The sequence below is a fragment of the Ipomoea nil genome, unplaced genomic scaffold (genome assembly GCF_001879475.1).
Source record: "Ipomoea nil cultivar Tokyo-kokei standard unplaced genomic scaffold, Asagao_1.1 scaffold2854, whole genome shotgun sequence".
In the NCBI taxonomy this organism is placed as follows: Eukaryota; Viridiplantae; Streptophyta; class Magnoliopsida; order Solanales; family Convolvulaceae; genus Ipomoea; species Ipomoea nil.
Genome location: NW_017619282.1, coordinates 281,756 through 306,499, shown reverse-complemented (window position 1 = coordinate 306,499; position 24,744 = coordinate 281,756). Strand labels below are relative to the sequence as shown.

The following is a 24,744-nucleotide window of genomic DNA, read 5'->3' as shown; positions in this document are numbered from 1 at the left end:
GCATTTAGTGCTTATTACAAATGAGAGAGCTGATGAAAGGAAGAAAAACTAACACATCTGGTTTCACTGGAATGGAGTACTATTACATTGGTGAGTGTATGAATTGCTAACAGACTGGTTTACATACAAGCTTATATACACATGTGATAACAACTTGGAAAATATCCTAATTAACAATTCTAATGATTGTTAACTGCCTCAACTACCATCTTCTTCTAACACCCCCCCCCCCCGGAAGCTGGAGTGTACATGGAATGGAGCCCCAGCTTGGACACAAACTTCTGAAATAGCATTGGCTGTAAGGGCTTAGTTAAGATATCTGTTGTCTGGGTTTCAATAGGAACATGCAACAATTTTATGCTTCATTTTTTAACCTTCTCTCCTATCAAGTGACAATCTATTTCTATGTGCTTAGTCCTCTCATGAAGGACAGGATTTTTTGTTATTGCAATAGCAGATTTGCTATCAAAAAACAGCACAACTGCCTCTCCTAATTGGACCTCAGGGGCTTCAAGAAGATAGAACAACCATTGTATTTCACAGGTCGCAAGAGTAAGGGCTCTATATTCAGCTTCAGAGGATGATCTGGATACAGTATTCTGCTTCTTTGACTTCCAGGAAACCAAGGCATTTCCCAAGAAAATACAGAAACCAGTTACAGATTTTCTTGTATCAGGACAAGCTGCCCAATCTGAATCAGCAAAACCACTCATTTTCAAATTGGAATCCGTAGGAAAAAACAACCCTTGTCCAGGACAACTCTTGATATACCTCAATACTCTATGGACTGCTTGTAGATGGATAGTAGTATGTTTGTCTAAGAATTGAGATAACTACTTCACAACAAAACTAATATCAGGTCTAGTGATGGTCAAATACAAGAGTTTTCCCACTAATCTTCTGTATTGAGTGTTGTCTTCCAAGACTTCACCATCATCTTTAGAAAGTTTGTTTATTTGTACCATAGGGCATTTTGCAGGTTTACTTTCAAGGAATTCTGAATCTTGTAGAAGATCCAGGGCATACTTCCTTTGTGTCAAGGATATGCCTGTGTGTTTCCTAGCAACTTCCAATCCCAGGAAATATTTTAAGCTTCCTAAGTCCTTGATTTTGAAAATTGAACGTAAATGTTCTTTGATCCACTAGATTTGAGCTTTGTCACTGCTGGCTAAGACAACATCATCCACATATACTAGGAGGGCAATGAAACTATCATTAGATCCCCTAGTGAAAAGGGAGTTATCACATACAGCTTGTTTAAACCCCATGCTGATCAGCTCAGTAGTTAGCCTAGCATTCAACTGTCTGCTTGCTTGCTTTAGGCCATAGAATGACCTTTTTAGTTTGTACACTTGCCCGGGCTACTCAAGAACAAACCCTGGGGGAAGGATCATGTACACTTCTTCCTTAAGATCTCCGTGCAAGAAGGCATTATTGACATCAAGTTGATGCAACTGCCATCCTCTTGCTGCTGCCACAGTGAGCAGGGTTCTAACAGTAGTAACTTTTGTCACTGGGCTAAAAGTGTCAACATAATCTATTCCACAAGTCTGAGTATATCCTTTTGCAACTAACCTGGCCTTGCACCTTTCCACAGTCCCATCAGCCTTGTGTTTCACCTTGTAGACGCATCTGCACCCTATTGGTTGTTTGGAGGGTGGAAGTGTGGTTAGCTCCCATGTGTTGTTGGCATGTAGGGCATCTATTTCAGCCTGCATAGCAGCCTTCCAGCAGTCATGTTTGATGGCTTCATTGTAGGACTTAGGCTCTTGAATATTGAGGATGTTGGTAGCAAAGGCTTTGAAAACAGGAGATAGCCTTTTTGTAAGACAACACATATGAAAGAGTGTGAGGAGAGGTTCTAGTGTTAGGCAGATTGCAATCATAGTCATTGAGATATGCAGGTCTAGACACTTGTCTGTTGGACCTCCTAGGTTGAACTGGAATGGGATCAGACTACTCTAGATCAGGTGGGAGATCATTTGGTTTTGCAGGATCAACACATGCAATCCCTTGTTTCTTCCCTTTGAATAGCCCTTTGGGGAAAAATGTCTTCCATATTGTTGGTGTCACTTGGTAGAATTAGATCCTGGGATGATCCTTGTTCATTAACCTGGTTTGTTACCTTATAGGGAATCACATGCTCATAAAAAAACATCTCTTGACATAAAAACTTCCCTGGAATCTAGGTCATAGAGCTTATAACCCTTTACTCCATTAGGATATCCAATAAACAGGAACCTTCTAGCTGTAGGTGAAAACTTTCCTTGGTGTCCTTTGTGCATGACAGCAAAGGCCAAGCACCCAAAAACTTTGAGATAAGAGTATTGGGGTGCCTTACTAAATAGGATCTGATGAGGAATCTGGCCTTGCAGAGCTGTTGAAGGTAGCTTGTTGATGATATAAACTGCATGCAATATGCAATCTTCCCATGATCCATCTGATAGCCCTGCTTGGAATTTTAGTGCCCTTGCTACTGCCAAGATATGTCCATGATTTCTCTCAACTACACCATTCTGTTGAGGTGTATACACACATGTTGTCTGATGAAGTATTCCCTTCTCTTGGTAGAACTTGTCCATCTTGAACTCTTATCCATTATCTGTTCTTACACACTTAACCATCTTTCCAAACTGTGTCACAACAAAAGTACAAAAACCTTGAACTAGTGCCCTGGCTTCACCTTTGCACTTGGAGGTTTTAATTAATTCACTGATAGAAATCAAGTTGTAATGGAATGCAGGCACACATAACACATTTTTCAGAACCAAACTGTCATGTACAGACCCTATATGTGTGATATTAGCTTTATCACCATTAGGTAATTCAACAAACATACCTTGAACCCCTTTTGCATTTGTTAACATGCTATGTTGATAGACAATATGATGGGTGGCACCACTATCAAGTATCCAACTAACCTTGTTTTCAGAAGAGAGTCTAGAGTGAATACCTTCAAACTGTGGATTGAGAGCAAAGTTGGTAGCAATCAAGTTAGCATGGGGTGTCACTCCTCCACTCACACTCAAAGGTGATTGGTGAGCCATGCTATCCCTCTGCAAGAGATATTTCATCAACCTGTATTCATCTTGACTCAGACTAACAGATCCAGTATCAACATGCACAGTGCCCTCATTAAATGAATGCTCATTAGTGTTGGTTGCAACCTGATTAGCAAAACCAACACCCTTGTTTCTTGGTTTCTAACAAGGTGGATGACCATTCTTCTTGTAGCACTTTTCTGCAACATGTCCAGTAAAGCCACAGTATGAACAGACAGGCTTCTTGTCGCCATTGGAATAGAATTTCTTGGAACCTGTATTGTTGCCTTGGGTAATATAAGTAGGACACTGCCTGCTTCTTGAATTTGCATCCTTGTCACCCCATTATTAAACCTTCTTTCTTACTATTGGACCATCATGAATGCCTCATCAACAGTTGGGAGAGGTTTTGTCATCATAATTTGGGATTGAACAGAAACATAAGTCTCATTAAGGCCTCTTAGAAAAACTGAGAGATTATCATTTTCTAAGTGTTGCTGCAAAGTATCCAGCAGCTCACAATCACACATTCTATCACACTTGCATGTTGGCAAGGGCCTAATGACCTGAAGTTCATCCCATAAGTTCTTTAACTTGGTAAAATAGGCACTTACAGTCAAATCACCCTGCCTAGTTTGATGAATTTCGGCGTGTAGATCGGAAATTCTAAAGATGTCTGCCTCACTGAACCTGGCTTTCAGTGTGCTCCATATACGTTAAGCTGACCCAATCCAGAGGACTGTCGACGCAATTTCTGGAGAAACAGCTCGCATGATCCAAGTCGCCACCATGTTATTGCACCTCCTCCAATAGGGATACCTCACTTCACCTACATTTGGTACCGGAATCGTGTCATCGACAAACCCTAGTTTGTTCTTGGATAGTAGTGACATCTCCATCGCCCTGGCCCAAGGATGATAATTCTGGCCATTGAGAGCAGACGAGACTAAGACCAGCGAGGGATTCTCGCTTGGATGTAGGAAATAGGGACTGATTGCGTCGTTTGGATCGAAATTCGCTCCAGTAAGGATGACATTCGCTGGTGCTGGGGGTGGAGGAGTTGCAGTTCCTGCTGCTGATGCTGGTGGAGCCGTTCCAACACCAGGTGGTCTGATCGATGCGCCGTTCCAAGCCATGAGCTCTGCTTATCGCTCCGATACCATATTACAAATGAGAGAACTGATGAAAGGAAGAAAAACTAACACATCTGGTTTCACTAGAATGGAGTACTGTTACATTGGTGAGTGTATGAACTGCTAACAGACTGGTTTACATACAAGCTTGTATACACATGTGATAACATGGAAAATATCCTAACTAACAATTGTAATGATTGTTAACTGCCTCAACTACCATCTTCTTCTAATAGTGCTTGAAAGATGGACTTTTGAAACTTTCACTAGACACTAAACCTAAGCTCAGGAACGTCTAATCACATATTCAGCTACCCGATATCGTATACCGAGATCGAATACAATACTTTAGCTTATTTGTCACATCAACAATGCATATGAATTTCTTCAAAAGGTAGGTCAATTGGTCCAAATTGACTTTGCTATTGTCTTCAAATAATTATAACATATGTGTGTTTTTTTTTTTTTTTTTTCCAAAGTTACATGATATATGGTCTTGTAAGACAATATTAAAGTAGCTCAAAATCCTTTTTCATTCTCTCGATCAATTGATGTTGTTCACTATTTTTTATTTTTGGTAAGTGTGTATATATTTGTATTATATTTATTTATTTTAATTATTTATTTATTTATTTTGATTTCAATTCATATTTACTACCAAACAAAATGCATGACTCCTTCTACTTAACTCATTATCATTACCAAAGATTTGATTTTCATTACCATCACCATTGTAATTTTTTGATGTCATCATGATGCCCTTTAAATTTGGTACAGAATGACATATGCTTATCAGATGACATTCGCTATTGTCAAGGTATATTCTTTGCTATACTTTATTATTGTTTTATATCTATCATGATAAAACCAATATAATGTAAGTTGCAACTCTCATGTTACAAAGAGGATGGAGGTTACATTGCGTCTGACCATCGTCCTTTTTAATCTCAAGTTATATTCGAGCGATAAATATCTGATCTCATAAAAAATTTTAATTTTATATAAAAATTAATTGAAATTAAGTGTGTAAAAGTGCACAAAGTTTGTTGATGTTTTTTTTTTTTTTTTTTTGAGAAAAAGTTTGTTGATGTTTTAAGTATTCAATAAGCATCTTTGATAAATGGATGTCACTGTTGAATTATTTATAAAAACTGTAATATTGTCAAGTTGTGTTTAATTTATTATATAAGAAAACTGGTGTGTTGCCCCCTGTTAGTACGTACGTATTGGAGTTTCATAAGTATTGTCATTATTTTTTTTTAAAATTGAGTAATAGTTCCATGCTTAATGCATATGAAGGCGTAAAGCACTCCCAAACATTTGCTCAATTTGAGTGAAAAATCTCCAATTTAAAGTAGTGGTGTAAAATTTGATCTAGACGATGACTAGGCGTTAGGGGCCTCTAGGATGAGGCAATTTTAGCCTTAGACGGCTTTTAGTCAACTGGTTGATTAACTGGCCGCCTAAGTACTCTAGATGCTGAGTTAGGCAGCTAACTCGGCTGAGTCGACGCCCTACTGCTTCTCTTATGTATTCCTCTAGTCATATATCATATACTCAACTAATCATCTAACATATGTAGTTGAGTAATATGAGGGATTATAATAATAGTCTAACAACTCACAGCCATGAGTGAGAAAAATGGAGACAAGGCCCTGTTTGGTAAATGGCGGTTAGCTGATTGGGTTAATTAGAGGGTATAACTAGTTGATAACATTAGCTGATTGTAGAAACGTGTTTGGCAAATTAGTTGTTAGCTGATAGCTGTTTAGTATAATTTATTTTCTCAAAAAACTAATTGAAAAAGTTGTTTTGAGCATCTTTTTGAATTTTAACATTTTGAAGTTACAAAAAAACAATTAATCAAACACTTCTATTGAATTTTAACCAAATTAAAAAGCTAATAATGGTCAAATAAGCCAAAATTGGTATATAGACTAACTATTTTACCAAACAGGGCCAATATACTCGAATTACTAGACCGTCCAATTATCACCTAACACCTTCTGCAACATTGATTTAAAGAAATAACTAAGGGGGATGTATTCAATCATGACTTTTGTAGAGTTTTAAAGACTTTTAAAATGATAGATTTTAATAAACTTTGATTGACTTTCATAGAGTCGTTCAAAACTTTTTAAAACTTTATAAGACTCTATAAAAGTGTATATAAAAAACATTCATAGACTTTTATCAACTTTTTATTTTAAAAAGTTTACAAAAGTCATTGAAATTCTAAATTGAATACATCCTTACAAACTTTCAATGATTTTGATTCTTATCATTTATAATTTTCTTACAGAACATTTATAATATATCATAAAATTTTTCTTATTATATAGTACTTCACCCACATCAACATTCGCAACATTACTATTTTTATCCATAGCATGCTGAGACTTATATGCTAATTACTTATATATATTATTAATAAACATCAACAAAAAAAAACTACGGAGTATTTCATTAGAAATTCATAACAATATTGAACAATAAAAATTATAATAAAAGAATTGATCAAATAAAATATTTAAAAATATAATTATAAGTTGCATAAAATAAAAAAAAAATCTAATATTAATAATATATATAAAAAAAAAATTATACTTGATATATTGCTAGGCATCACACAAAGAACTACTATTTGCAATAGCAATTTGAGACTGCGAACAACAACGCACTACTAGAAATTATAGAATTTCCGACCACCTGAAAGTGATCTTAAATCAAGTTGATACCAAAAAGTGGTCGGAAATAGCAACAAAGGTTTTTCCGGATACCAAAAGTGGTCGGAACAAGGCTTTCGACTTGATTTAAGATCATTTTCAGGTGATCGGAAATTTCATAATTTCCAGTAGTGAACAAGGTGCTACTGTTTGCAACTCCAAATTGTTGTTGCGAACAGTAGTTCACTATTCGTAGTAACCTGTTGTTAAAAAAAAAAGGAAAAATATATATTACGAATATAAACATAAAAAGAATAAAAATAAAAATATGTAAGCATTTAAAAGAATATTATGAAACATATACTAAAATTTGCAAGTGCAAAAATTGTTTTGAATACTGCCTGACTTTTATAGACTCTCTAAAAGTTTGAATTGAATACCTCCAAAATTTTAAAGTTCTTAAAAGTCTTTAAAACTCTATGAACGTCATGATTGAATACACCCCCCTAAATGGTTTCTCACAATTGATACACCGCTGGAAATTTCGCTATTTCCGTCCTACATTTCCGTCCAACCGTAAGTTGGTCGGTATTTTAATAAAAATTTCAACTTTTTGACACTAAAGATGGGTGGACGGAAATTCTGAGCAACCTGTAGTGTTGGTTGGTAAACAATTGGAAGCAAAATAACAAAATATAATATGTGAGTTTTCTGTCCAACATTGGTCGGAATTTCCGACCAACGCACGTAGTTGGGTGGAATTTCCGATCAACGCACGTAATAGGACGGAAATTCTCACGTTTTAAAAATGGTGGGTTACTCACCGGAATTTCTGTCCAATTTTTGTTTGTTGGACACTATTTCCGACCAAAAATTGTTGTTGGACGGAATTTTCCACAGAGGTTTTTCCGAACCTTTCTTTTGGTCGATATGTTGGACGAAAACGTTGTTTCCGACCAATAATGTCGAATGATTATGTTTTTATAAAAATATGTCATGTTAAAAAATTTTTAATCAGAACTTCGATTTGAATTAAATTTAGATTAGTCTGATATTAATTTTATGCCATTGTTCTTATGTCAAATATAATTTGTTCATATTTTAGTGGCCAAAGTTTAGTCTTACATTTATTGTTGTTATTACGTACGTATATTTTACAAAATGTTGTGGTGGCTAACATTTTCAAATTAAAAGAGGGGAAGAGAATTGTGCCGGCCTGTTGAAAAAAGTGCTTGTATTTTGTAATACATGCAAGATACAATAAAATTACAGAAAACATCAAGAAACAAAAACTGGATCATTTGATATTTTCATACATCGGCTATGTCGTTGATGCCTGCAAGATTTGCATTAGTACTTTTGATTTTTGCTCAGTTAATTTTATTCCTAGATCGCAGAATTTATTAGCTCATACTTTAGCTTCTACAGTTTCAGAACAGTCCACAGCTTTGTATTGGGACAGAGTTCCCCCTGACTCTATTCTGGTTTATCTATAAAATGGCCACGCAAGGTTTCCTTCAAAAAAAAAAAAACTAAAATAATATTTATAACTCCACAACTCCAAATATTATTTAAGCTTTTATAGTAATTCATCTAAAACATTAATCTCTATTACTATATAAATTTCCAACACTGCCAAGTTGCAAAACCACATGAGGATAGGAAGTAGGAGACGTGGGGATAAAATAAGTTTAGTCTTACATTCATGGTTGTTATTACGTATATTTTACAAAATGCCATTTTCACATTAAAAGAGGGGAAGAGAATTGTGCCAAGTTGCAAGACCACATGAGGTTAGGAATGAGGAGACGTGGGGATAGAATTAAATCAATTAATAAGCAGAATATGACTTTTCGGACAGCTTCAATTTTCTTCCCTTCAGGTTGGGGATTAAACTATTTTGTGTGTACATACTTTCTCAACTGATTGAAGCACAAAAAATCACTATCCCCTCTCCTACTGGGATTTAAATTTGTAACATTTCATTTGAGAGAGTTATAATGATACCGCTTGACCACAAGGTCTTTGACTAGTTATTGTTATTAAATACTAATAATTGCTTTTTGATTATATATATATTTTTTTGTAATGATTTATTGATTATTTATATCATCTTTTTCTCTTTATAATTTTTACTATTATCTCATTGAACAATTATTTAATCACGAAATGCATAACATTTTACTAGTTATTATTAATTAATAAAATAATAAACGAGAAGTTACAACCAACACAAATATTGAATATAATGATTGAATCACATTAGGTTAGTAGACGCCATACAATATATTTAGGGTCCCTAGTTGCTACGTGCACATTGCTAAACATTATGTTTATTGTTATTTTAAAAAACATTTTTATAGTTAATTGCAAAAATTAATTAATTTTATGTCTAATTTTATTTATTATTGTTATATTTAGCTTTATTAATATAGTTTAATTTTGTTGTTGTTTTTGTTAATTAAATTAATTTTATTAATAAGATTTGTCAGCCCAATAGTTCCTTGGTCTTAATAATTTAATAATAATAATAGTTTTAGTAGTATATGGTCAATAGGAGTTTTAATCTCAATTATAATAAAGCTATATGGTTTGGGAAGTAATTAATGTTATAATTATTATTTTGATGAGCAATTACTGTTACAATTATTATCTCTATCCTTATTTTTATAAAATACTCACAACATCCTTAGCTTTACTATAAAAGAAAAAAAAAACACAACATTTGAAAAATAAAATAGCTATTTTTTCTCGCCCGTAACAAAGGATTACATTTATTGAATTAATTGAGTTATTAAATGTTATGATATTATGATTAAGGATTCCGATTCCCGATTAATAGAAAATATGAAACAATGCAATATTAATTAAATCTCTGGCTTTACAATGAAAGTCTATTTGATATGCTTTTGTTATTTATGGTGCTTTTTGGGATTACAATATTAATTAAATTTTCGATGGAAGCCTATTCGATATCCGAAACAGTGCAATTAATGCAAGCCTCTACATATAATTTTTCTCCTATAAAACACCCCAGATCAAATCCATATGAGCGTAAACTGCAGCAATTTGTCCTACCATTTGTGTATTTTCATGACCATGGCAGCGGAGGAGACAAAAGACGGTAGAATGTAGAGGAGGCTCTAACAATCACAGCTACCCAAAAAAAAAAAAGGAGTAAACAAAAGAGAAGAATCATGGAAAGTGGTAAAAAAATGGAGCCAGACATTAAGGAACCACCTTCTACAGGTAGAGATTGTGGAGTGTACTTTTCTATCTTCTCAAATGCTTCAAGAAATGGCAGAAGCGAGAAGGAATGAAGAAAGCAAATGTTGCGGGCCGTGGGTCAATTATTGGACTTCAGAATTTAAAAAAAAAAAAAAATCATTTGAGCCATAAATAAAAATTTAAATATATAAATATATATACCGTATGGGTCTTTAATGTTTTTCTAGATTTCTAAACTTAGGACTTTTAAAAGAAAAAAAATAATCCATTTGAATTATCTCCACAAAAAGTGGTCTTGGGACATTTGGGTTTATGGAATGACATGTGCATAAAGAATAATATTATATAATCAAATAAAAAAATGTATTCAATTAGAGTTTAAATTTACTCATACAAAATTTGAAATTTGCTATCTAAATGTAATTATCTTAGTTAGTATTTGTATTATGAAAATTATAATATAGATGAAATACAATTAAGAATAAATCAATTAAATTATGTAAATTCTCTCTATAAGTTTATTTGATATGTACATAATTAGAGATTATATTAACCATACAAAATTTTAATTTTAATTTTAATTGTAATTTTGTATTCTATAAAAATAATAAATACTTGACCAATAGAAGCTCAAAAATATTATTATATTAAACAATTTAAAATATTTTTATTTTTTCTATTTTTTATTTATATTTATAATAACATTTTTTTCGGTGCATCGCGCGAGTGAATTACTAATAAACATATATAGACTAATTATAATTGATCTCTAATTTAATTAGCTTTTAAATGTGTTTTATTTATTTGAATAATCATTATTATTAGTCATAGCTTTTGTATGGCGTACAGTTGTTCAGATCAACCAGTCAACCAATGAACGAGAGAAGAGATCGGGACGCAGCTTCTGTTGGAAAATAGCACTAAAATGAAATTTTAAGTAGCTATTTTTGGTACAATTATCGATGGGGTCCACTTTCGATTTGGGTCGGGTCAAAGTGGATTCAAGTTCTTTGTAGTGAGACGAAGAGATTGATATATTGTACGCTCAAAACGGATAATGGGTGAATGAAATATTGATTCTCAAAGTAGACCCATTGAGTTGGAAAAATGAAGGAAAAAATGAGCTTTTGTCCCACATTAGTTTGGGAAGAGGATTTGCCCCACTATTTATACAAGAGTCCTTTAAAGGCTTATTGAATTGTATAACATAGAGGCTCTCTCTTGCAGGTTAAGTCATGCTAACTTTCGATATCATTTTTCACTTGAAAGTTGGGCCGAGGCCGAAGATTCCTCGATAGGAGGCCGAAAGTAACACTGGGACAATACTTGTGGGATAAAATTCATCCGTTATGTAATTAATTGTCTATTAATTTCAATTTTTAAAATTTGAATTTAATCTCACTTAATGGTGGTTGTTTCAAGTGTTACGAATCATTTGTTAAATGCCAACTTGAATGGTATTGATCCTTCATCTCCTATATAAGAAGGTAGTTGGACAACAAATTTTTTACACTGTGAATATAACACAGCAAGAGAGATACACACTTGCACGTTTTTCCAGCTCCAAAACCTCTTTTTCTACTCCCTTCTTTGCGTAACTGTGTTCAAGACTTTTACTCTAGTTAGCCGGGTTCGCTTGTTTGAGTGCTCAAACGTCGAACCGTAGCTCGTTTTATCGTGGGAAACCTAGGCCACAACGTTCCTAGCACTTTTGGGAGGTGACAAATAAGGTTTTAAGGAAAGACTGATCTCTTGACTCGCGCTAAAAACCCTATACCCAAACACGAGCCAATCTCCTTCTTCTTTCAGTTTGGATTATGCTTCTAAGCAAAAATCCTCCTCTCTATTTGTTTTGTCGTTAAATTGGATTTATAATCTGAGGATTATTAGTTACAATTTTTGGTTTATATATATTGGTATGTCTTTTTCGTAGATATATATGTATATATAACCTTTGGGTCCGTTTTATATATATTGGTGTGTATATATATTTCGGATATATATCCAATAATATTTTATATATTTTCGTGTGTATATATAAGTATTATTTTGGGATATTAAATCAATTTGGTTCATTATTTCCAACAACCTTAAAACCTTATAATTTTGATAATGAACAAGTCGATGGATTCCAAGAGTATTGGATCTGTGAATGTTGCTCTTGGTGCACATTCAAATTGTCGGAACGGCAACGATGTTGCAGACTCCGTGATGCCGGTTGACGGCAGCAACGTTGGAAATGATGTTTTCATGGGAGTTGCTAAATCACACGATAGTGCTCCGGAGAACTTTAGTTCACGATCCGGTAGACTAGTAGCTAATGACACACAAGTGGTACCTATTGTGATGCCTAATGGATCGGCTGAAAGCCACGAAGGATCCAGTGTTTATGTGACCACTACATGGTCTGAGGACTATTGTAGTGTGACCAATGACTTCAACTGTAATCAAAGGAAAGGCAAGCGGAAGCTTAGCTTTCAAGAAGATTATGAGAAGAAGGAGAAATGTCACTATGAAGCGAACCGTCATCATGATGAAAAGGTTGAGGACAATTTCGATATGTTTAAAACATGTGGATGGTTGGACGAGTGAGGTCACAACCGAGGTACCCCCGATGTGCGCTATGGACCACCCTTCGTGGAGTGGACAATTGAAAAATGGAACAAAGCACATGGGTTGAAGGATTACTACGAGATAGAAATAAGGAAATGTGTTTCCAATGTAATTTTTCCTATTTATTTATTTTGAATAAATGTTGTAGTATCCTTGTGACACATTTTATTATTGAATAAAATGAATTGTTCCATTTGTGTGTATTGAACTTTGTATATTTTAAAATATTCTTGTTTGATATTTTTAATATATAAAAGATTCAATAAGGATGCTTTGAGCATCACGTAGCATTATGAGGAAAATGCTAAAATGGCTTAACAGCAGGAACGGAATGTAATAAGCGTGTTACATGTTGAAATCCCATAAAGAACTTCTGTTCTGGTTCATGTAGAACGATAAGGATTTCAAGAATCAATTTGTCAAAAATTGGGATAGTTATATAATCGTGAGCGTCGCAGCTCAATCGTTGAATATTTTAAATAATATTCTGAGTACGATTATATAAGCTTGATTCAACTAGTCTGAAATTTGGTTGATTTGTTCTTGTTAATTGTGTTATAATTATCTTGATCAAAAATCCGAATTATACTAGTATGAAATATAATTTGAGACAAATTGTTGGGACGTCAAATTAAGCTTGAGCTTAACGAAAAAATGCTAATTAAATTTAGCATTGTTGAAGTGCTAATTGGGGTGCTTAACAGCACTGGATGTCCAAAATGTCGAATCAGCACTATGCAAAAGGGTAATTAAATTTAGCATTGTAAAAGTGCTATGTGATTAGCACGAAAGGAGGTTTGGTTAATTGTGTAATTAACTAATAATCCTAGTGCTAAGTAGCACTGAAATTATAAATTAAGCAACGAAAGGTTGTTGTGTGTTTATAATTTAAAGCAATGGAAGATTGCTTTGAGGTCAGCGCTTTAAGTTGAAGCAATGATTCGTGCTTTGTGTAGCATGTTTCGTGCTTCATTACTAAGAACTGATTCGTGCTTCAATTTTCGGAAGCACTTGTAACACCCCTAATTTCTAAAACTTTTAAAGCTTATGGAATAAAGGCAATTCTATTATTAATTCCCAAACAGAGCATAAACTAGATATAGTGGTTGGGGTGCTATGCCACATCTGAGCTGGAGAACTCAGATGCACAGGCTAAACTAACTAACAAAGCAAAAGCCATAACTAATACCCAAATACAAATCAAGGCACGCAGGCAACTCATCCAGGCTAGAACTATCTAAACTAAGTTAACGAACCCACTAGCACGCTCCGAAGCTACTCACTGTCCCTGAAAAACATTCGGTATAACAACTGTCAGCGAATAATGCTGATAACTCACTCCAACGTGTTAAGTACAATATAGGTAGATATAAGAAACTCATTTTGAAACTGGAATACATATATACTTACGAGACTCTAGTTTAAATCCAAGATCAAGACTCAAGGCATATTAACAGACTCAATATCATAGAATAATCATGAGAACTAATAGGCACCCTAAACATGCAACGCAAGACATAACAGGCAGATAAGCATGCAAATAACAAGTAGAGGCAACTAAGGCATTCAATACAATCAGGTAGCAAGTAGTCAACAAAGCACACAATTCATCCTCCAACCTTATACCAAGTTCCAACCGTATAACTCCCCTCCATCCTTATATCAGTTCCAACCTATACCTCTAGGCCACCCTTATATTCCTACCCCTTATGCCTCCGGGCAACTACATGCCCCCACCGACGAACCTACCTTTCAACCACCAACATATCAAGATGGTGCCACAGTGCTATTCAATGATCCACACCTCTAGTGCCAATATCAAGGGGTTAGCGCATGTAGCTCTAACATGACACCGCAGCACTTATAACCTGACCCATGCTCAACGGCAAGCTAATCGAAGGTGGGTGTGTGCCTTTAGCACAGTCACCGCTATGCCCTGTACCTTTAGTACAATGACCGGGCACAAGTGGTGCCAACCGCCAACAGTTTATTTTCCACCAATCACAATCTCATCATCATCATCATTATCATCATCAGTCACACTAAGCATTGCGCAATGACCACAATACTCATCATCATCAATTAATCAACACATAATCACATAACAAGCAAGACACAACAACAATGACACGTAATACACATAAAATCCTAGAACGATGCCTAAAACACCAAACGAGACTCATACACGACAAACGGGATACAACGGGGCACGGGGAAACATCAAATGGGGAAAACACCACGAACCACGCCGGGATTCCAACGAGTAGGTGGCGGGTGGAGGACCACCCGCCAGCCACCCGCCGGCGGCGGGTTACTATTCCAGCAGGTGGCCGGTGGGTAGACCACCGCCCACCGGCTGCCCGCTGGAACAGTAATGCGGGCAACGGGTGGTCAGTGGGATCCTTTATGGAACCCGAAACCATGTCCAAACACATTCAAAGACATAATGACACACCACGTATTCAGTTAACGAAATTAAAACAAGAATTACAACGAATACATTCAAACACGATTCCTAAACATGCCAGGACCTAACATCAATCATATAACGGTTCAGGAGCATCCGGAACCAAAAGAACATCAAAAACTCTATATGTAAGTTCTAAACACAAGTCCTAGGCTAGACTCAACACCCGATCATGCAAAATCCCACCCAAACATACCAAGAATATCATGATACGAAATCCATGTTATAACCCTAGGGCTCTAGACACAATCAAAATACGAGATCGTTCATATAATTAATCATAGTGTCAAGAATATCAAGATCATCACATAACATCAAGATTATCACATAAGCATCAAGATTATCACATAAATACAATACAAATCCTAGGCAAAGCTCTATCAAGACTCAAGCACAAAATCATATATCAAAGGAGCCAATGAATAAGATATAGCAAGGAAAATAGGTTTTGTTGAGACACGGGTTACCTCTCAGCCTTAATTAATCCTCCCTTGGCTATTAAGGTTCTTCCCTAAGATTTCCATCCGATTGATCTCCCTAGGCTTGGTGGTGGGGAATTTCTTGGGAATAATTTCGTGTAATATAACTATGGGTGGTAAGGGTTCTAATTGCTTTCTAACCCCCTATTTATAGAATCAGGAATCCTAATCAGAATCTGAATAGTAAAGGCCCACTTTCTCTATCCCTAACAGATATATAGGTATGGGATTCCTAATTAGAATCTGACTAGTAAAAGGTCTACTCTATTTATTCCTAATAGGCTTAAGACTCTAGTTTAGGCAAGGGTCCACGGTCTATGGTGGACCACATTAATTAATTAGAGGGAATCCTAACCAAATTAAATCCTTTTTAATTATTATTAACGGAATTAATTAAATAATTAATCCGGGATTAAAGTCCGTAACACGGGGTGTTATAGCACTGGTTCGGGTTTGTGGCCTTTCGGTCAAAACCGAATGGATTCGTACGTGCTGACTCATTCACACCTACGAGATGTGCTAACGTGTAGCACATGGTTATTCTTTATAAGAATAAAAAAAAATCAAATTAATCGTGGATTAATGCGGTTACGAACGATCGATGTAGTGAATATGAAACACCTATTGGTGATTTCTGCGCAAGCATTTGTATCGTACTCGAGCGTACGACACGGTATTCACCTCAATCGAACAATGTTGCCGGACATAAATATCAAGACGTTGATAGGTTCGGGTCTACCTCAAAGTATGTGGGGTGAGACAATACTTTGGACAAGTTAGTAACTTTTAAATAAGGTTACCCGCATGAAATTCTTACGAATTGTGGGTACGTAGGAAGTTTTCCTACTAATGCCTAAAATGTGGGGGATTGCCAAAGGTGTGTGGTGGTTCTTAGTACACGAGTCCTATAGTATGGATGTACATAAGAACACGATAAATTGAATCAAGAAATTCATCGTTCTTTAGAAGATACATTTCTGTGAAGGTTCAATATAGGACCTAGCACGTTGAAATGAACTTTCGACGTAGCTGTGGTTGGAGGGTATGAAAGAGAACCCGAGCTCAATGCTAGACGTAGCAAGAGAGCTAGGATTGAAAAATCCTTTGGTCCATATTTTCTGACGTACATGCTAGGATGTGACGTGCATATTCTAACTTGTTTACTAGAAAATAAATTGGATTTTCTGACATGGTTGTTAGGAAACGAGCCTCGAACGTATGTAGAAGTGTTGACTTCTACAGGTGGACCAACCCGAGAGAGGCTACCGAGGTGAAGTAGATTCTATCTTAAAGAATCATACTTGGAACTGGTTGTTCTTACTTCGGGTTGTAAAACCTTCGGATCTTAGTGGATCATGCGTCGGAAGATAAAACCGGTTGGTTATATTGAAGTAAAATGGGCAAGCTTGTAATTGTAGATTACATACAACGAGAGTGCCACGGTTACTTCGATATAAATATTCTCTTGTGATGAGAATGAAATCCATTAGGATGATACTTGCCAGAGCTGTTTAGCTTGACTTGGAAGTTTATTGAAATGGATGTATCGGTTTCTTAGTAGACATGGAACGACCTGAGGGTTTGTGCTTCCACGCTGTGAAAAGAAAGTGTGTAACTGGTGAGATCATTGTATGGTTCGAAACAATTGCCTTAGTGTTTGGCATGCTAGTTTGATCATACAATGATGACCAACGAGTTTAGTATAAATAAAAGTGACCAAGGGATCTACGTATTGCGTACGATAGACGGTGATATCATTGTTTGTTTATACACGATAAACTCATCGTGGGTAGTAACGATCAAATGATCAATTCTACTAGGAACATGTTAAATTCGAGATTTGACATGAGAGGTGTGAGTTTGGCAGATTTAATCTTCAAGATTAAAATCGTGAGAAGACCGTATGGTCTCGTGTTAACCCAATCTCATTGTGTTGGTTGAATCCTTGTAAAGGATGATAATCAAGTGGCTTGGACATCGTTAGATACTAACGTACAACTAGCCAATAATCACGAAGATTGTACTTCTCGCGCAGAATACATTCAGATTATTGGTAGTTTAATTGTATCAAATGGGTTGTACTAGGCCAGATATTGCCTTTGCGGTTAACGAACTCGGTAGACATACGAGTAACCCTGGTGCTACGCACTAGAAGGCAATACTGAGAGTTATGAGATACTTAAGGTATACTCGTGACTTTGGACTGCACTACGAGATATATCTAGCTGTACTCGGAAAGTATAGCACGTTAACGTGATATCAAAGGATGCTAAATCCATTAAAGGCTATGTGTTTACGTATTAGGCCAATGCAGTTGGTTGTACAGAAATTCTCGAAATGAATTGTGATAGCTAAGATCCATAAAGAGATCTAAGCTGAGAGCCTAACACTCGTGTCGCGAGCGAGTAGGCCGAATGGCCATGCAATTTTTTCGGGAATGTTCCTAGAGGTAAACTCATACCTCCAATTTGTGTGCATTGCGATAGTCAAGGCAAAATTGGTTAAGTACAGAGTTAGATATGGAATGGTAAGTCTAGACTTTTAAGTCATAGACATAATACCATTAAACAATTTCACACAACGATGTTATCTCGATTGACTACGTGATGTCAAAAGATAACGTAGCGGCCGCTAACTCGCTAACCCGAGGGTAAGCAAATGGTTGTGAGAAGTTGGAACGAGGAATGAGTCTAAATCCCTTGAACTAAAAGTTCTATAGTGGATACCCAACCTAGCTGGCACCTAGGTTCAATGGGACAACTAAATTATGGAACGGAGCGTGTCACTGTGGGGGTCTCGGACTTCCTACCACTCCTCGTTAGAAACAGTGACTCTCGCACGAGGCTAGCACGTTGATGCTTTAATGATTCGAATGTCGGTTGACATATGTGTGTATGCGGGATACTCGAGAAAGAATCACCTATGTAAGAGAGAAGTGAGGGTCGCTTCAAAGGAGAATTGATGGGCACAATTCTTTAGAAACTCTCGTAGAACCAGGAACGATGACCCACGACCAAAATGGGCACACTCATGAGAACAGAGCATGGTTAGGAGGTTCCTATATGTGAGATATGTCATCGTCTACACAAACGGCAATCGGTTCAAAGACATTGCGTTTTACCGTACAGCTAGTAGAGTAAACATGTATTCACAAGGGAAGGTTCAAAGGGTGCGGCACCCCTTACCTATCCTATGCAGGGATCGACTGTTTGAACACAGTTGTTTCCGATTTCAAAATACCCTGAAATATCAAATTTTCATTCATGTGGGGCATTGTTGGAAAAATAGCATTAAAATGACATTTTAAGTGGCTATTTTGTAGTACAATTATCGGTGGGGTCCAATTCCGATTTGGGTCGGGTCAAATTGGATTCGGGTTCTTCGTAGTGAGGCGAAGAGATTAATATATTGTACGCTCAAAACGGATAATGGGTGAATGAGATATTGATTCTCAAAGTAGACCCATTGAGTTGGGAAAATGAAAGGAAAAAATGAACTTTTGTCCCACATTGGTTTGGGAAGAGGATTTTCCCCACTATTTATACAAGAGTCATTTAGAGGCTTATTGAATTGTATAACATAGAGGCTCTCTCTTGTGCGCAAGGGGGGTGCAAATCATATCCCAAATTGAGATAAAAAAGGCTTGATTAAGCTTAAGTTGGTAGGCCTTGCGGGCTAACTTTTGATATCATTTTTCCAAAGTCACTTGAAAATTGGGCCTTAGTTGAGAGTAGGCCGAAAGTAACACAGCTGGGACGATACTTGTGGGATTAAATTCATCCGTTACGGAATTAATTTTCTATTAATTCTAATTTTTAAAATTTGAATGAGAGGAGGTCGAAAGTTCCTCGAGAGGAGGCCGACAGTAACACAGTTGGGACGATACTTGTGGGATTAAATTCATCAGTTACGGAATTAATTTTCTATTAATTCTAATTTTTAAAATTTGAATTTAATTTCACTTAATGGTGGCTGTTTCAGGTGTTACAAATCATTTGTTAAATGCCAACTTGAATGCTATTGATCCTTCATCTCCTATATAAGAAGGGAGTTGGATAGCTGATTTTTCACACAGTGAATAGAACACAACAAGAGAGATACACACTTGCACGTTTTTCCAGTTCCAAAACCTCTGCTTCTATTCCCTTCTTTGTAACTGTGTTAAAGGCTTTTGCTCTAGTTTGCCGGGTTCGCTCGTTTGGGTGCTCAAACGTCGGACCGTAGCACGTTTTATCCTGGGAAACCTAGGCCACAACGCTCCTAGCACTTTTGGGAGGTGGCAAATAAGGTTTTAAGGAAAGAGTGATCTCTTGACTCGCGCTAAAAACCCTATACCCAAACACGAGCCAATCTCCTTATTGTTTCGGTTTGGATTATGCTTCTAAGCAAAAATCCTCCTCTCTATTTGTTTTTCGTTAAATTGAATTTATAATCGGAGGATTATTTGTTCCAATTTTGGGTTTATATATATTGGTATATCTTTTTTGTAGATATATATGTATATATAACCTTTGGGTCCGTTTTATATATATTGGTGTGTATATATATATATATTTCGGATATATATATATATCCAATAATATTTTATATATTTTTGTATTTATATATAAATATTATTTTGAGATATTAAATCAATTTGGTTCATTATTTCCAACACCTTCTTCGGCTATTGCAAACGACGCGGAGGTTGGAGAAGCGGTCTTTTAGCGCAGTGTTAGAGTGAATCATGCGGATCGTGAATCATAGCGCCAGAAGAATGGTGAGGCTGAGGGGTATAAGATGGGTGCAAAATCGAAGGAGGAGGTCATCAATTTGGCTCCGGACTAATTCCGGAGGCGTTGGTGCGGTAGTTTCGAATCGCAGCAGATTCTAGACGGCGGTCAGGTCCCATCTGGGCAATCGTTCTCGGCGGCTCTCTTCAATCAGTCCGGAAGCAGCTGCAATTAATTCTTGGGATTGGTGTTTGATTTCTACAGCAACTCCTTTGGCAACACAAATTAAATTCTTTGGTGCAGCAGTTAATTTCCGGCGGTGGCGGTCATCTCTTCTGGCATCAACTAGTTTAGATAATTATCTGGCAGTAACTTGTTTAGAAAATTATTTGGCAGCATTTGTTTAGATAATTATTTGGTACTATATATTTCAATTTGTTAGATAATAATTTGTTAGCACCAATTCATTCCGCGCAAAGCATATCTCTGGTTCCTTGTTCTCATTCATTTCCTTAATTTTCTCTATACTTGTTGGAAGTTGCTTAATTGTGTTGGCATGCAGGATAATGTAAATCATGGTAACTCAACTGAACATGAACCACAGAGGCTAGACCGTGCTCGCTGCGCAATTGTTTTCAATTATTAATTTTAAAATGAGTTGTTAATTGATTTATTTGTTTCTAGTCTTTATTCTCTACTATTTTGTTCCGTGATTATTCAATTGTTTTTTTGCCTTAATTTCATTTAGTTAATTCATCTTGATTGTCAATTATGTTTTCTTAATTTTTGATTATTATATTCTCCTGAGTTGTTTTCATTTGGTTTAATTTACCGTAATTGAAACTTTATTTTGATCGAATTCGCTCTTTTCACTCTTTCTAAGTTGTTAAATTGCATAGTATCAATTTCCTATATGATCGACTCTTGCTTTGCACACTATTACTACAGTGACTCGTGCACTTGCGAGGATTATATTTAAAATTGTCCATCACACGTACTAATGTACTGTGATCTATGGACGGTAGCTTAGTATATTAAATCTCAAATATAATAATAATAAGCCACATCCACTCCTTCCGATATAGACATTGTCACATTGAACTTTAAATGGCAGGAAAAAAATGTAGAGTACGTGGTTATTATGGAGCATAATATATATGAAATATAAATGTAAAATCTTTTTATTAGTTTAGCTTTTTACTTTTTTAAAAACACTCATTATTCTTTATAATGTAATATCTGTTTTATACTTTCTCAAATTTTTAAGCCCAAAGAATCAATGTCTCACCATCACCAGAGCTCAATCATGCAACCACCCATTTGAAATGGTAACAGAGATATGAATTTTTACTTAAAACACAACACCTGCATCATCTAATTTGGTGTTAGTCGATCAAATCAATCATTTTAGTTTATGTGAGTATACATTCTCATATCTTAAGAGAGGTCAAGTGTTCAAAACCCTTCTCCTATTGAAAACTCAATATAGACAGCACTTTACATTCCTAATATAGTCTGAGTAGTGTAAGGCCTACTCAGAAACCTCATGGTCTAACCCAAATAAAATAAAAATAAAAAAAAACAAAAAAAAAAAAAACAAAACAAAACAAAACAAAACAAAACAAAAAAAAAAAGAAAAAAAAAAAAGAAAAACACTATTACATTCATAATCTAACAATACAAGCTAGGCTGCTATTAGTTAGAGTTGTCAAAACAAGCTTAACTCGTTCCACCCTGTCAAACACACCTAGTGTGCGTGCATTACTAACATTAGTATACATTTATTCACTTTTTTATATTAATTTAAAAATTTTAAATTTTGATGCCAAAAACCCACATTCTAAGGCCGAGTGGCCTTTGTTAGGCCCGCTAAAGTAGCGAGCTTTTTAGGAGCGTTATGCTGTGCAATTGTGTGCATTATGTATGGTGCACACAGTTGTAGAAACGACGTCCTTTTGACGTCCGACTTAAAAAAAAAATTAGTTTCGAATTCCGTTAACGGCATTATGTTGTGCATAATTTAAAATATACATCGATAACTTCATAACTATACATTCAGAATTGCATAACTACACATCCATAACTTCATAACTATACATTTAGAATTGCATAACTACACATCCATAACTTCATAACTACACATTCAAAATTGCATGCATAACTACACATCCATAACCCATAACTATACATCAGAATTGCATAACTACACATCCATAAATTCATAACTATACATTCAGAATGTGAAATTATAACTTCATAACTATACATTCAGAAATGCATGCATAACTACACATCCATAACTTCATAACTATACATTCAGAATGTGAAATTCTAAAATTATGAACATATGTTTAGTAACTAACGGCAATCGAAAATAATTTTTTTTTTTTAAAGTAAAACGACACCGTTTTTGCAACCGTGGTGCACACGGTTGCACAACATAATTTGCCAGCTTTTTAACCCCCACCATATTGTGTATACTATAGTGCAAGTAGACACCATATTGAGTGGGCTACAGTCCAAAACGACGTTGTTTCGATGTTTAAAAAAATTCCTTGCTCTGCGCACGTGTTAGGATAATGAACATTCTAGGTAAGATAATGCATTTTATGAGTTCTAATAATGTACTTTATGTGTTAAAATAATGTACTTTATATGTGTTGGAATAATGAAAATTTTGGGGTAAGATAATGTATTTTATGAGTTAGAATAATGTACTTTATGTGTTAGAATAATGTATTTTATGAGTTAGAATAATATATAATGTACTTTTTGTGTTAGAATAATGAAATTTATGAGGTAAGATAACGTATTTTATGAGTTAGAATAATATATTTTATGTGTTAGAATAATGTATTTTGTTAGTTAAAATAATGTATTTTATTTGTTTTTGAACTATGGTTCACACAACTGTGTGGACCATGATCCACACAAATAACGATTGTCATATTGTAAGTAAACGTCTATGTTCAGTTGAGTTACCATAATTTACATTCTCACCGATGCTTTGTCGGGTCGGGGTGTGGAGTCTCTGGGGTTGGGGATTCAACCTTTTGGAAACAATGATTGTCATATTGTTGGGAAGAATGATTGTCATATTGTATTACTCCCTCCATCTCATTTTATATGTCTGATTCGGTTAACGAAGTTTGACTAAAGTTATTTTTAATTCAACTTTTCATAATTTTAAGTTTAGTATCAGTACAAAAAAATTTATATATTTATAAACTATATTAAAAGTACTATTAAATACAAAAAATTAAATTTAAAAATAAATAAAAAAATAAACAAAAAAAGAAAGAGTTGATTTAACCAAATGAATAGTAAGTAAGACACATAAATTGGAATAGAGGGAGTAATTCGCTGTTCTAACTCGACAGTGCAAGTAGACATCAATCTTAAGAAATCCAACAATCAAGACTATGTGGTCTAATGGTACCCGGGTTGGACTTCCATTTGAAAGATTGTGAGTTTGAGCCTCAATGGAGGTGTTATTGGTTCCTTGTGTTTCAGTATACTTTGAGAAAGTATATGAACAGATACTACATTGTAATAGAGCCAGTAGCATTCAAAAAAAAAAAGCTGTCAACATTTTGTCTAAAGTGGAAGAAGAAGAAGCGGTTCACCAGCCATTACATCTGTAGATCCCACCAAATCATTAAACCTGGCGGCTGCTCGCTCTTTGATCAGTGATTCACCGGCCACTCGCGGTTCACCAGCCACTACATCTGTAGATCCCACCAAATCATTAAACCTGGCGGCTGCTCGCTCTTTGATCAGTGATTCACCGGCCACTAGATCGTTGAAGAATCTCTCCAAAATCTGCTCTTTGATCAGTGATTCACCGGCTACTAGATCCATGGATCCCACCTTATTCTCAAACCTGGAACCTTTTGTCTGAATCTTCGTGGAAGAAGAAGAAGCGGTTCACCAGCCACTACATCTGTAGATCCCACCAAATCATTAAACCTGGCGGCTACTTGCTCTTTGATCAGTGATTCACCGGCCACTAGATCGATGAAGAATCTCTCCAAAATCTGCTCTTTGATCAGTGATTCACCGGCTACTAGATCCAGGGATCCCACCTTATTCTCAAACCTGGAACCTTTTGTCTGAATCTTTGTGGAAGAAGAAGAAGTGGTTCACCGGCCACTACATCTATAGATCCCACCAAATCATTAAACCTGGCGGCTGCTCGCTCTTTGATCAGTGATTCATCGGCCACTAGATCGATGAAGAATCTCTCCAAAATCTTCTCTTTGATCAGTGATTCACCGGCTACTAGATCCAGGGATCCCACCTTATTCTCAAACTTGGAACCTTTAGTTGGAAAGAATAATATTGACTGTTTCCCGGCCCATTTTTCATCGTCGTCTGATCTTCTTCTGCAAATTATTCTGTAGAT

The 24,744-nt window shown here is 35.7% G+C and overlaps 1 protein-coding gene and 1 long non-coding RNA gene across 2 annotated transcripts; both read right to left on the bottom strand.

Moving 5' to 3' along the window:
• Nucleotides 1-3,406: 3,406 nt before the first annotated feature.
• LOC109160607 lies at nucleotides 3,407-4,177 on the bottom strand. The gene is made up of 2 exons (XM_019308883.1): nucleotides 3,861-4,177; nucleotides 3,407-3,731 (listed from the first exon to the last, which is right to left on the bottom strand). The coding sequence occupies exons 1-2, from the start codon at nucleotides 4,175-4,177 to the stop codon at nucleotides 3,407-3,409; spliced, it is 642 nt and encodes a 213-aa protein (XP_019164428.1).
• A 10,166-nt stretch (nucleotides 4,178-14,343) lies between these two features.
• On the bottom strand, nucleotides 14,344-24,463 carry LOC109160599. The gene is made up of 3 exons (XR_002050786.1): nucleotides 24,230-24,463; nucleotides 20,953-20,960; nucleotides 14,344-14,354 (listed from the first exon to the last, which is right to left on the bottom strand). It is a non-coding gene; the product is annotated as an uncharacterized LOC109160599 (long non-coding RNA).
• Nucleotides 24,464-24,744: the final 281 nt, after the last annotated feature.